This window comes from Bipolaris victoriae, assembly GCF_000527765.1.
Source record: "Bipolaris victoriae FI3 unplaced genomic scaffold scaffold_10, whole genome shotgun sequence".
Lineage (NCBI taxonomy): Eukaryota > Fungi > Ascomycota > Dothideomycetes > Pleosporales > Pleosporaceae > Bipolaris > Bipolaris victoriae.
In genome coordinates, this window is record NW_014575382.1 from 35,466 (window position 1) to 48,784 (window position 13,319).

Here is a 13,319-nt window from a genome sequence, read left to right on the forward strand (position 1 = left end):
GTAGAGTATGACGTATCTGTGTGGGTGCTTCAAGGTATAGATGCCCAATTGCGCAGGAACCAGTCTTGGAAACGAGTGACGTGGATGTCAGGGAAGACGGTGTTGAGGTACGCGGGCACTACAAAGTCGTAGCGTCCCTCTGCCGTCGCGAGCAGCGGAGCGAGCCGTCTTTGTCCAGCCACATCACCTTCCAACTGTGCCATAGTCATATGGTACTCGAGGTCTGCGAATTTAGTCAGCACATAAGTTGACATGAAGTGGTGAGACGACGTACTTGCGGGAGCTTGGTATTCAATGCTAACCCAGGCACGATCTAACACAAGTCAATTCACTGTCCTATCATACTCGGGAGATTTAATATACTCCTACAAGCTCTGATTGTCTCAACAAGACTATGCACAGTCATACGCTCGCCACACATGCTCATCTCAGAAGCCCAGGTAGGCATGTCAATGGCTCGAACTACAAACTGCGCTACATCATATGCGGATGTTAAACATAGCCAAGAGGGGTTTTGCGCGGCATCGTAGATTGGCGCTATCGAGGTCATCTGTCGGGGATTGGCAATGAAGTCTCCTTCGTTGCCATAACCTGTGCTGGCCCCCATACGGTGAGACATCATTCCGTTGACGGAGAATCGCTCATATAGTATACCACAGACGAAAACGGTGTGCTGGATATAGCCACTGTAGTGCTTGAGTAAAGCCAAGGCCGAGTCCTCTCCACGGTCGAGTAATCCATTCTGACTTCGCAAACCGGGTTGACCTTGGAACTCGGCAGGCGCGAAACGTCGCACACGACATTGTACAGCCGCTTCAATGAGCCGAAGCTGGGGGCTTCCCAAGACTGTGGATATGACTGTGTCAACACCCATCAAGGCATGCTGAAGTGAGGCGGCATTGTTGTAGTCAACAGTCTGGCAATTGTAACCAGATGCTATAAGACTTGTTTGATGCTAACAAGAGTCAGTTTGGCCAAAGCCATTTAGCGATCTGATGATGAGCTGTCTTTGGATACATACTGTTCTTGAGAGAATGACCAACTGGTGGCTAGTCGAGTTGTTGATCTCCTGAGCTATCAGGAGTGCTAGGCCACAAGTACCTGATGTTAGTTGTAAAGTCAGCAGATTTCTTAGAACATTCCAATCATCGTCTCACCTGCTATAGCGATGCGCATGTTGGCCGGCATTGCTATTCGCGATTTGTTTGGGCTTCTTAGGTCTCGAAGGATTTCGAAATTTGACGACAGGGTTTGACCTCTCTCCCTTTTCTATTATCACTCCCAGGACTCACCTTGGGCACCACCCATGACCATTTGCCCTTCACATATTACAACGTGTTGACGTCCGTGACTCACAGGGGTGTTCCCGAACCCATGGTAGGGTGGAGGCCGGCAGCCATGGCGGGACGGCTGCTACCACCATGTTCTGCAACATCCAGGGATCATTGGAGAGAACTTGGAAAATTCTGGTGAAATCCAGTGGCAGATCACATATCTGATACCGTTGCCTGCTTCGAACATATCCTCCGTGGTGGGACCCGGTGCTGTAGCTAGTGTGGAGGGGCCGAATCACCGCCACTCCGTTGCTGCAGGCGTCCTGTGACTCTTAGTAGCAAAGGTAATACAAGATACAGAGAAGTGTACGCGACATGTGCGTGGGGTTGAAGTGTGTAAGCATTAGAGAAAATGCTTAAACTCTCTATTTTACCATAAGACTGGAGATGATAGTGGAAGGGATCAGTTATCGGTCTGTTGAAGCAGCTATTATGCGGGCTCATAACCGTGTGTAGAAGCATGGCATGGAATCATGCATTAGGTGAGGAATAGAGCAGTTGGTCAAAGGGCGACGGCTTGATCACGGCATGTGCTGGTTCTAGGACAGAGCCCTGGAGACTTTCGAAAATGAGTTAGAATACCTTTATCAGTCTAGCGACAAGCTTAGGTAGCGATAATTCCGCCAGGGTCAAGTTGTAGGGCAGCGGAACATGGGTATGCTACCGACATACGTACATACATGTTTTTCGGAGACAGCGATTGGCGCGGGAGAGACTCACCAATCATGGGCGAGCGAAGAAGCCAAGAGGCTCTCGGAAGATGACAGGAAAGGAAAATGGGGCCAAAGACTAGTTTAGTGTCGAGAATGGCGCATACACCAGCAACAGCCACAACAACAAGCAACCGATTCGCTTGAACAACGGACCCTGAGCCGGCCGAGATGGCAATCGGATTTTGTGGCTGTGTGAGGATAAGTTATTTGGCTGATTTCCCTATGCCTCTTTCAGTAATTTTAGGGCTGCCACAGTGTGTGCCTAGATCTTGGGCTGAATTCGCCAGTATGTGCAAGGCAGAAAGGTCGCCCTTCTGACTGACTGACAGAACGTGTGGGGATGAGGGAGGCTACGGCAGCTCATCCCATGGCCTTCTGCCTTGAGTAAACCATCTTCACCGGTACAGGTGGGGTAGCAGGAAAAGCAGACATCGAGTGCATCGACAGACCCAAGGTGTATGCAACACGTCAGATGCTAAGAAAGAAGGACCGGTTGTGTGGACACTCGCAAATAGGAGATGGGATGGGATGTTTGAAGAGTGAGTCGCTGCCTAGACGAAGTGGTGACAAGGCGTAGGTGCGAGACGGGGCATCGGAAAAGGCCGATGGTAGACAGTTTGCGTAGAATTGCAGTCCGGACGTGTATGTAGAGTGCATGTACTATGTGTGTATGGATCCACCGATCGTGTTTTGCGGAGGCGGCGTGGGGAAGGGACTTAATTGGGTTAACATGTCACGTGCCGACGTGTTTCGCGAACGGTACTGAAACCAACCGTGCCGCTTTTGTAGGCAAAGTAGTCGCCCTGTGCGTTGGGGTGCCATGGATGGCTTACTGGGCTCCTTGTCTCGATATTTTGATTGTTGGATGCCGGTATGCGCGTCGTTATGCTGACGAGTCGAGCACAAGTCTTCACAACTACCATGTCGCGAGATGATTGTTTCTGCACGCGCACAACTGGCCAGGGTTCTTCGGATAAGGCTGAGAGAACGGTGGAAAAAGCAACGCGCAAGAGGCCAGGGAGGGCAGCGAGGAATGAGCGCATATATTCACCATACGAAGCGCGTCGCGACTATGTCGCCAAGTAGCCCCGCGACGGTCGTGCATGTACTTGGCTATACGTGACGATCTGCAGGATGGGATAGACCTTGGACGTGAGGCTGGTGGGCGAGTGTGTGCACAGACGGCGTGTTCGTTCTTGGGGCAAGGTGGGCTGCACGACATAGCTAGGCAAGCGCCCGGCTCGGACCAATCTGATCTGATACGCACGCGACGGGAAGACGCGCTTCTCACGACCCTTTCCTGCCACCATATTGCGCGCGTTGTTCTTTCTATAACCTCTGCATGCTGGCCAATTCTTGAAAAATACTCTTCTCTCCTCTCCACACCCGGTGCCGCCCGCTCACCATGACTTACTCGTCGCCTCTGCCCTCGTTTTCGTCGCCTGCGTCATCGCGTCTCCCTACAGTTAGACGCGCAAGTTTCAGTGGTCAATTGGCTTTTCTTGTCCATTCGCAGGAAACAGTTGCAAATCACATGCCTCCAGACGTCGACAACAAGGCTCTCGCTCGTCAGAAGCGAAGACGCACAAGGTACGTAGCCAATTCCCCCTCTTTCTGTTCTTCCATCTGGCAGTGGCCCATGTTCGACATATACTCGCCATGTTCGTTCGACGCGCGCTGGTTCGTGCGCGGCCTACCGCCCGGGAGCTATTCGGCCTACTACCCCGCGGGCAAGCGACACTCCAACATGGCATCGCCGCTGACCACGCCCGCTTGCAGCAAGGAAGACGAAGACATACTCAAGTCCGAGTACCTGAAGAACCCCAAGCCCAGCAAAGCTGCCCGCCTAGAAATTGTAAAAAAGGTCGCGCTTGGCGAGAAAGAGGTCCAGGTACGACCCACATTGCACCACGTCACGAGTATACGCGCTCTTGCTAACTTATGTTCTTAGATCTGGTTTCAGAGTAAGTCATTCCTTCCTCGCATCGCTGCGCATATTGCTGCTGCCTTACAGAAGCCTGCGTTTGTCGTGTGCCGCGCGAAGCTGCACCAACATTGAAACATATCCTGATCATGCCTTGCTCCAGATAAACGCCAGAACGACCGTCGTCGCTCGCGGCCTCTCGAGCCGTCTTCCACCGCATCATTCATGTCGTCTTCATCAACCATGTCGGACCCGCCCACCGAGGATGAAGTAGTGGCTGTTGCGCGCCGTATCGATAACGCGCTGGAGCCGCACGAGTCGGACGAGTGCCCAAAGTCCGATCCACCAGAGCAGCCCGCAACCCCCGAACTGACATCCGACGAAACCATCCCAGAACCGCGCACCATCGACACAGCTATCTCCCCGGCTGTTGAGCCAGAGAACGCAAACGAAGCACCTGTAGAGCCTTCAGCCGAAGCACAAACGGGGATAGCTCCTCCCCAGACCACCAACTCTCAGCAAGCCGTACCATTGTCACAAGCTACCACACAATCACGCACATCATGGATTTCCAACCGCCGCAGTGCCTCATTCGTCCGATGCCTACAAGACTACACCCCTGAAGTCATCACCTTCCCGAATGCTCCGCCCAGGCCCCTGGAATCACCCGAAGCTTCAACAAAGACCCCTTCACGTCCACTGAAACGCACACACTCATTTATGCGCTTATCGACAAACGAAAATGGTACCGCCCGCATCGTCACCGACTTAGATAAGACGCCTTCACCGCCCAAATCGAAGAAGACTCCATGTTCTTTTTCTCGTGCTGCGGCTGGCTTTCGACGAAGTTACAGCGCAGCAGGCTTGAACGATAGATTGGCTGCTGCTGCACGAGGAGAGCCAAGCCCAAAGCTACCAAGGACAGGATCGAGCGTTGGGAGGAGTAGGGACTCGCGTGCATGGGAGTTTTGGTGCGATCCTGAAGCCCGGTCTACAACAAGTCTTACTGCGCGTGCAGAACAAGAAGAGAGTGGAAGTGCAGCAGACGCGATAGGCATACTTCGCGCGAACCGAAGAATACTGGCTCAAAACCAAGCGCGTCAAAACAGTAGTCCGCTCACGCGTCACAGCTTACACAAGGTGCTTGGTAGTCCGCTAGTGAAGAAGTCGCGTGGTTCCATGCAACGCGCTTCGACAGTCAGTGGTCGCATCCCGCAGATCGAGTATTCCAACTACAAAAGAGGCGGCGACAGCACCGAATCAGACGAGATGCCACCAACAGAGAGCGACAAGGAGAACTGGGAGCCAAACGCGTCCAAAGCGGTACGTCGCGATCGACAAGTTGCTGCTACGCCTCCAGCTTCAAGAGGTGCTCGTCAAATCCTCGGGGAGAACATAGAGTTGATGTCACAAGCATCAAGTCTAGGTGCAATGCTAGCCAAGGAAAGGAGGGGCAGTGGGAAACTGGTCGTTGATCCCGAGCAAGACGATGAACTACGGCAGTTTATGGGCGGCGACAGTGCAAGCGGGCGTTCGAGCATCAATTCAGCTGAAGAAGCTGGTTGTGTCGAGGGTCTGCTGAAGCTGAGCCAGGGCCAGTGGAGGTGATTGTGCAACAGAGCGTGATGCTACTGGCACAAGATATCTTGTTTCTGTTTGTTTGTTTGTTTTTCACTTTGTATTGTCTGCATATAACAGCGCTCATTTTCCTGGTGTTTTGTTTTTCTGGGCCCAATAGGAAGGAAAGAGCGCAAGCTCAGGAATAGGAAAAGACATTAGCCGTATCTGCAATATCTTTCTTGCATGGGATACTGGCGGTTTATTAGCACATAAGAGTAAGTGTATAAGCACACGATTTGAAAATGGGTGGGCTTTTGTCACACTAGCTTTTTCTCGAAATAAAATAAAACATTTGAAATCTTCATAGATTCTGTTCGGTATGTGATGTCTTTTTTCCGTCATCTCCGGAAGATGTCGGTGTCTGCAATCTGGACCGAAGAATAAGCAAAGCAAAACTCTCTACTTTTACAAAGAAAAAAAACGAAAACGTTGATATTTGATTTTTTTTTCAGGAGAAAAGAAAGAAGATAGAAAAAAAGGGGGGAAGAAGGGGGTTGAAGTGTCCATTTTTGCAAGTGTGAGGTGGAAGCGTGGAAAGGAGCGGAGAAGAGAATGGTCATCACGTGAAGAATGGCTCAGATTAGTTGGAAAGAACGACTCAGGTCGAATAGAGAAAAAAGACATGTCACACACATACAGAAATCTAACAATGTGGAAATCAAGTCGCTTGCTATGAATAAAACATGCAAACACACAGAGAGGTGGCACAACAACTAGATAAATACTGTCTAGTTTGTACATTCCTGATTGCACTTGCACACACACAGATAGAGACAACGATAGAGAGATAAGAAATAGAGAGCCCCCCAATAGACCTGACCACCCTTTACATATGAAGTAGCCATGGATTAGAAGATTACAAGGCGATAGAGTGCGATAAAGAAAAGAAAAAACCGGGTATATGCAGGAAGAGGCAGAGCAAGTAGAGGAGCGCATGCAGTCGTACAACAATCAGAGTGTATGGGGGAGGAATGATGCTGGCCAAATCGTCTACTTGGCGCCCGGTGGCAGCTTTACGTTGTTGGAGAGCCATGCCTGAGTCGTGTTAGCAAGATGCCGGGAGATTAAGTGGTGGGTGGAAATTACCAGTCCCTCGAAAATACCCTCGCCTGTTGTCGCACAGCTGGGCTCTACTTTCCATACGTGGTCTTTGGCAATCTTGTCTAATTGTAGAAGATCGGATACTTCCTTGGGTCGCATTGCTGGCTAGGGTTAGCAATTTGTTTCTGGTGATAGTGAATTTCATGTACGCACCTCCGCTCAAGTCCTGCTTGTTGGCGAATACCAGCAACAGTGCGTCCTTCATTTCCCTGTCCTGGATGATGCGAGTGAGTTCGGTCTTTGCCTCCTCGATACGGGCGCGGTCGTTGGAGTCGATGACGAAGATGAGTCCCTGGGTTCCTGTGGCGTCACGTCAGCACGGGTACTCGCATGTCGAGTGCTGCACAGCATCAATCTGGGCAGGGCGACACATGCGCGGCACTGTCGCGTGCGCGCATGTTTACTCGCCTACCCGGAACGGTGCCGTGACGGCCCAACATACCAGAGAAATAATGCCTCCACAGCGGGCGGATCTTGTCTTGGCCGCCGACGTCCCAGACGTTGAACTTGGTATTCTTATATGTGACGGTCTCGACGTTGAAGCCGACAGTGGGGATAGTGGTGACATCTTGGTCAAGCTTGAGCTTGTAAAGGATGGCTGCGAGGTTCTAGTCAGCCGGGTTTGGGCATTGGGCGGACATTGCAGATGCTGCCAACATACTCGTCTTTCCAGCGGCGTCGAGGCCCAGCATCAGCAGCCGCATCTCCTTTGATCCGAAGATCTTGGCCATGGCCTTGGATATGGACGCGCCCATTGTGGCAGCGTGATCGTGGGGATTACGTCGGCAGTGTGCGGGGAGGGGCTTGCCAGGTGGTAAGTAGCCGGTATACGAGGCAGGGAGTGGCGGCGGTGTTGTCGTCTCGGCGGCAGCAGCAGCAGCTGAAGGCGAACGGGAGGGATTGGGTAGGCCGGGGCGCGGGAGACGTGTTTGTGCTTTGCAACGAGGCAGAGCAAGCGGAAGATAAGAGGAAGAGGAAAAGGTGGTGGTGGAAAGAGAAAAACACAAGACTGTACTGGGGACGGCACAAGACGGGACGGGGCGCGAGAGAGAGAGATAGATATGGCGTCGTGGACGCGGGCGTGTGTGTGCCTAAAATGAAGGTTTCAAGCCGGTCAGGAGTGAAACCAGAGGCAAGCAGGCCGCAGATCCCAGAGAGCCTCCAGCCGACGAAACATCCGTGCGCAACCAACGGCCTTGCTCTTGACAGGTCCATCCATTCTCTCTCGCCGCACCACCATCGCCATCTTCAGCGCCCCAAATGCACGCAAAAAGGGGGCCCCGCCCTCTGCTCTGCTTGGGTGCCTGCGTTTGATTGCGACATACTGGGCCCCCGTGTGCGCCGTTCCTGTGTGGCCAGTGTGCCGGCAGATGCAGGTACGCGGCGCTACTCCTGAGATTGCCTATACAGACATGCCGTAGTACATAGACGCACATACAGATATACATATACAATACATATGTACCCCTACTTCAGTACACGCTCCGAACCCACGACCTCTGCCCCACACACGCCAATGGTTTGTCTCCATGCCTGTACGCCTCCAGCAGCCATTCGCTCGCTGCTCTTCACGCCGCGTCAACTCGCCGCTCTGCTTACACGGCCTTGCCGATACACCGGCTTCTTTGTTTCTTTCCCCTTCGTGGCTAGTCGCACAAAGCCTCCATCGTAATGCCTGCGTCTGCTTCAGCCGTTGCGACCCGCTACGCTGCAGTAGCAATGTCGCCCGCTAACCAAAAACACGTCTTATATCATCATGTGCGGCTCCACACGGGAAAGTTATCCAAACAAGCACCTATACCGAAGCTGGGCCATTACCTCATACGCATTAACCTTCGAGCTAACCCTATCGGCTCTATACTAAAACCACGAGGCGTTGCTCAAGACCGCGTCTTCGACATGGACACGCCATGATTCAACAGGCACAATGGCTATTCCATGCATGAATCAATCACCACGCCAGCAACGCCGAGGAGCCTAGCTTAACTCCGGCAGTGTAACAGAAAAAAAAGGCAATTAACAGTGGAACTTGGCGTGGGTCAAGATAAGCAAAGAGTGTTGCGGCTTGGCTATTTTTTATATATATCATGGGTATCGTGTTCCTCCAGGCAAGCATACACCGCTACATTCTGGCAGCTACTCCCTCATTGCTCAGACGGTCCATCGCCACTCAATTGTTTTCTACCCCTTCATTCTGGCAGACTCCTCATCACACCCTCAAACGCCACTAGAGCCATGGCATTGGCCGGAAAGGCACGTAAAAAGCATGGCACAAAGCCGCGCCAGTATCCCCTCCACCCTCCTTCTCTGTACACTGTTTGAGCGGCGTCTCTCCATCGGGGAAACCTCCTATTGTCAAGCGGATCTGTCATGATGCGCTGCTTGATCACATCGCTTGGATAGCTCGTCAACCAAAAAATCTGCGCTGAAAGACCGCCTGCCCAGAAGTTGACTGCAGGCGCTGACAGATTTGTGTGTTTCTGGAATTGTTTAGTGAACAAGTCGTATGTCCCCCACCAAAAACAAAAGAATGTACGGAATAGCAGCGTCGCGCTCAGGCCATGGTACACACCCTTTACGCCATGACCCTTGTATATCTTCTTCAGACAGTCAATTGGTCCAGAATAGAGGCGCGCTGTCTTATCTGCTGCATATTGAACCTGCAGACGGGCTTTGATGTGTTCGACCGGCGCTGCAATAAATGATACTGTCCAACCTGCCATTGTGCCTGCCATGCCATGGGCGTACATGGGGAGCTTGCCTTGCTGCTCGCCAAATCGAACAGACGAGGGTGGATTGAAGACACGATCGTTGAGGACGCGGCGATATACACTGAGAGATCCTAACATACTACGTGCCATTAGCAATCCGTCAAGTTTCAGGTCGAAAGTGCCATACATCGAGTCCATAAACATCCACCCCACCAACGGCGGGGTCGCGCCTTTGTACAATCCTGCGAAGCCCTCCTTTCTCAACGTCTGCATAAGACAATCTACCGGACCTCTAAAATGCGACTTTTCTGTCGTTTGCAGTCGCACTTTGACTGTGTCGAATGGGTGACCGACTATCTCTAGTTAGATAAGGGCGTAGGCAACAGGTGCAGACTGTCACACCTGATAGCTTTGCAATGCCACTGAAGACACCAGCTACGAAGCCGCGGTAATGTTTAGGCGACTTCTGAGGTTCGTCGGAAGTCACGATAAGAGCCGTTGCTGCGGGCTTCATGCCGGCGGGTTTCAGCGCTGTAGTAGCCATTGTCGCGTCGCTATTGTCCAGTGAAATATGAGAATCATGCCTCAAAGAACAAGGCCAAGAAGAGATATCGGTGGAAAAGCATCAGCACCTCGATGTGTGCTAATCCCCATCCCATATCTTGTGCAGCGCGTCGGTAGCCTGCAGTCGGAAACGCACAAGCGTCCGCGATACACTTATGGTGACGATCTCGAGAGGGACCGGAGATCGGCTAAGGTCGGACCGTTCTTCGATTCCCAGGGTCCCAAGCTACCTGAATTGGTACGATCGTTACTACTTGGATTAGCGGCTCTTACGACCCCTCCAAACAAACCTGCAGTCATAGACAGACCGAAGATGGCGCAATTAAATCTTGTTACTAATCGGATAGTCTTTCTATCAATACTTAACACATTGCGCCAACTGCATTGACGCGTCTAACACGTATACATGTCAACGATGCAGAACGCGACCGAAACACCTAGTACAACACCAGCGGGGACGAAGTCGAAGAAAGGTATGTTAGGTTTGGTCTAACATGTGATTGTTAAAAATAACACATCTCAGTATGGACCACCCTGATCACTAACACGGCATACCTCACCGGCCTCCTCACCCTCGATTACAGTCTGAAGAAGCACGGCTCGAAATACCCGCTTGTCGCACTATACACCGATACTTTCCCCGCTGAAGGCCACAAGGCGCTAGATGAGCGCGGCATTCCCAAACAGCATGTCAAGTACCTGCTACCCACGGTCAACAAGGACTTCACCAACGACCCGCGCTTCTACGACTGCTGGAGTAAACTGACGCCATTTTCGTTGGAAGAGTATGACCGGGTCGTCCAGCTCGACAGCGACATGCTGGTGCTGAAGAACATGGATGAGCTGATGGAGTTGGAGTTGGATCCACCGAGTACCGGAGGTAAAGGCGACAGGGTATTTGCAGCGAGCCATGCCTGTGTGTGCAATCCCCTCAAGAAGCCACATTACCCCAAGGACTGGTACGTCTCCCCTCATATCCACGACTTGCGCAAACCGTTGGGCTAACGTTGGACTAGGATCCCCGAAAACTGCGCATTCACTTCGCAACATGGCGATCCCGACGCCGCTCAGAAAATCGGTGCACCTTCTACAGCCGGTCTTCGCATGCCCAACGGAGGCTTGCAGGTCGTCAACCCTTCCAAGGCCACGTATGACCTCATTCTGAAACAACTTGCCAACGAAACGTCCATGTCGTACGACTTCGCCGATCAGTCTCTCCTCGGTGACCTCTTCAACGGGCGCTGGGTCGCCTTGCCATATACCTACAATGCGCTCAAAACAATGCGCTCAAAGGGTGTACACGATGCTATATGGAAGGATGAAGAAGTCAAGAATGTGCACTACATCTTGAGCCCGAAACCTTGGGATGAGGCACCCGGCAAATGCTCTGTAGAGATACACGAGTGGTGGTGGCCTATCAACGATGAAAGACGTGCGTTGGAGAAGAGCAAGGGCATCGATGACGGTTTCTAAGGGCATGGCGCATGTAGACGTTGGGCATTTCAACAGAGCCCTAGGATAGTGGTGGCGACGGCGGCGTTCTTTTATGGAGATACCTATGATAACTATGTACTCTAAGGATCCCAATGACATGGCACTTCATCAATCATTCCCTTTGTTCGTATCAGTCGTATGTATGCTCGAAGAGACCATTCTTCAAAGCTTGCCCTTGTCATCCTCGATCTCACAGAAAGCCTTGAATGTCACAAGGCCTTCTGCACCTTCTTCATCCTCAGCATCTACATCGCTCTTGATGATTACCTCAGCCGTGGCTCCAACAAAGTAAACGAAACCCTCGCTCAACTCTTCTTCTTTAGGTCCAACACTGATCGTTCCTTTGCCCTTTGTGCAGAGAATGATGCTGGGTCCATCAATAGGATCAAACGTCGCTTTAGAGCCAACCCGGTTCAGCGCCGTGCGCACAACCGCAAACTCTGGGATCGGGGGGTTATACAGCATATTGCTCGAGTTGGAACTGTATGCAGGCGCATTCAACCTCACACGCGAGTAATCCTTGGGCTCCATCTTCTGCTCGCTAATAGGGGCATAGCTATACGTCAGCATCTTGGTGAGGTTGTCGACGTCCTTGAATTTCGGGGTGAAGCCCGCGCGCACCACGTTGTCGGAGCTGGCCATGCACTCGATGATGTCGCCAGAGAGGTAGGCGTGGATATCGTCTGCCTTAAGGAACATGGCTTCGCCTACATCGAGCTTGACGTAGTTGAGGAAGAATTGAACGAAGAGGCCAATGTCGCCAGGGAATTGCGAGTCGAGGCGGATGACGAGGTCGGCGAGCTCTTTGCCTGTGTTGGAGGGTGGACCGCCGCCGGCAAAGTTTTCGCCCTCAGACTTTGCGGCTTCGATGAGTTCTTTGCTTGCGGATTCCAGTGCGTCCTTGTCTGCGTTCATGAGTTTTGTGAAGGCGGACTGAAGAGCCTTCTTGTTTGCTTGCACATCTTCCTCCTTGTCTGACGTCTCTTTTCCCTTGATAGTCTCCTCAAACTTGGTCGCTTCTTCTTCGCCGACGAGTTTGCGTAGGGAACGAACGGTCTTGAGGAAGTGCGTAATTTCGGCAAGGGGACGGAAGCCACAGAGTCCGTCGAACGGTGTGACTGCAATGGTCATTTCGGGCTTGTGGTTGTCATCTGAATGGTAGAGTTAGTATCAAGTCAAGACTGCTGCATGAAGACTGACCTGGGTAGTTCTTGGGGTCGCTCGCATGCAACTGCTCGGCAAGCTTCTTGTTGGGATGTGCCTGTATGCTCAAGGCCTTGTTTATAGACAGGACCTTGAACAGGAACGGTAGTTTGTTCTCATATCGCTCAGCGATTTCAGTGGAAAGTAGCGCCTGGTTCTCTTGGACAAGTTCTAAGAGGCTTCGCTTCGTCTCGAGATCTTTTGAGGGAAGTGACGGGTGGGTGCCCATCCACAACTACAACGGTGAGCAACGCGTCGACGACAATGCCGCATTGATTGCATACCTCAGCGTACGGCTTCTCTTCTTCGATTGAGAATTCCGAAGCTGTCGCAGCGTGGAATTTTGCAGCGGCCGAGTCTTTACCGACTTTCCCTGGGCTGGTTCAGCATACCGCTGATGGAATTATGATGCGGGGCTGCGTACCCCAGTCGTAGCTGTTCACGCCTGCAAGACAATCAATTTGTGTTATTTTTTCCTATTTTCAATTTCTGCTTACCGCATTCTAATCTGATAAGTGGGTTCCGCATTTTGGCAAGGCCTTGTATTGTGTGTAGATTGTGGTCAAGGAAAGTGATGCGTGGCAGCGGATCTTTGGCAGGCCCACTTGTGCCGCTAATTGGCGTCCCCCAAGCATCGTCACAAGGCTGGTCGGAT

The 13,319-nt window shown here is 52.0% G+C and overlaps 7 protein-coding genes across 7 annotated transcripts; 2 read left to right on the forward strand and 5 right to left on the reverse strand.

The window, feature by feature from the left end:
• Nucleotides 1-29: 29 nt before the first annotated feature.
• COCVIDRAFT_88726 (hypothetical protein) lies at nucleotides 30-1,188 on the reverse strand (the record flags this gene model as incomplete). Its single annotated transcript, XM_014705140.1, has 5 exons — nucleotides 30-223; nucleotides 275-313; nucleotides 364-955; nucleotides 1,022-1,101; nucleotides 1,158-1,188. 5 exons carry the CDS (start codon nucleotides 1,186-1,188, stop codon nucleotides 30-32), a joined length of 936 nt encoding a protein of 311 aa, XP_014560626.1.
• A 2,264-nt stretch (nucleotides 1,189-3,452) lies between these two features.
• COCVIDRAFT_88516 (hypothetical protein) lies at nucleotides 3,453-5,579 on the forward strand (the record flags this gene model as incomplete). Its single annotated transcript, XM_014705141.1, has 4 exons — nucleotides 3,453-3,637; nucleotides 3,827-3,938; nucleotides 3,999-4,011; nucleotides 4,135-5,579. The coding sequence occupies 4 exons, from the start codon at nucleotides 3,453-3,455 to the stop codon at nucleotides 5,577-5,579; spliced, it is 1,755 nt and encodes a 584-aa protein (XP_014560627.1).
• A 1,002-nt stretch (nucleotides 5,580-6,581) lies between these two features.
• On the reverse strand, nucleotides 6,582-7,447 carry COCVIDRAFT_88504 (hypothetical protein; the record flags this gene model as incomplete). Its single annotated transcript, XM_014705142.1, has 5 exons — nucleotides 6,582-6,626; nucleotides 6,678-6,793; nucleotides 6,846-6,992; nucleotides 7,135-7,290; nucleotides 7,354-7,447. The coding sequence occupies 5 exons, from the start codon at nucleotides 7,445-7,447 to the stop codon at nucleotides 6,582-6,584; spliced, it is 558 nt and encodes a 185-aa protein (XP_014560628.1).
• Nucleotides 7,448-8,881: 1,434 nt separating this feature from the next.
• COCVIDRAFT_88651 (hypothetical protein) lies at nucleotides 8,882-9,947 on the reverse strand (the record flags this gene model as incomplete). The annotated part of the gene is made up of 3 exons (XM_014705143.1): nucleotides 8,882-9,542; nucleotides 9,591-9,756; nucleotides 9,806-9,947. The coding sequence occupies 3 exons, from the start codon at nucleotides 9,945-9,947 to the stop codon at nucleotides 8,882-8,884; spliced, it is 969 nt and encodes a 322-aa protein (XP_014560629.1).
• A 173-nt stretch (nucleotides 9,948-10,120) lies between these two features.
• COCVIDRAFT_88712 (hypothetical protein) lies at nucleotides 10,121-10,282 on the reverse strand (the record flags this gene model as incomplete). The annotated part of the gene is made up of 1 exon (XM_014705144.1): nucleotides 10,121-10,282. A coding segment is annotated over one exon (162 nt), but the record flags the coding sequence as incomplete, so codon positions are not given.
• Nucleotides 10,283-10,382: 100 nt separating this feature from the next.
• COCVIDRAFT_34267 (glycosyltransferase family 8 protein) lies at nucleotides 10,383-11,440 on the forward strand (the record flags this gene model as incomplete). Its single annotated transcript, XM_014705145.1, has 3 exons — nucleotides 10,383-10,440; nucleotides 10,491-10,926; nucleotides 10,984-11,440. 3 exons carry the CDS (start codon nucleotides 10,383-10,385, stop codon nucleotides 11,438-11,440), a joined length of 951 nt encoding a protein of 316 aa, XP_014560631.1.
• Nucleotides 11,441-11,623: 183 nt separating this feature from the next.
• COCVIDRAFT_88762 (hypothetical protein) lies at nucleotides 11,624-13,192 on the reverse strand (the record flags this gene model as incomplete). Its single annotated transcript, XM_014705146.1, has 5 exons — nucleotides 11,624-12,612; nucleotides 12,662-12,899; nucleotides 12,949-13,037; nucleotides 13,089-13,109; nucleotides 13,162-13,192. The coding sequence occupies 5 exons, from the start codon at nucleotides 13,190-13,192 to the stop codon at nucleotides 11,624-11,626; spliced, it is 1,368 nt and encodes a 455-aa protein (XP_014560632.1).
• Nucleotides 13,193-13,319: the final 127 nt, after the last annotated feature.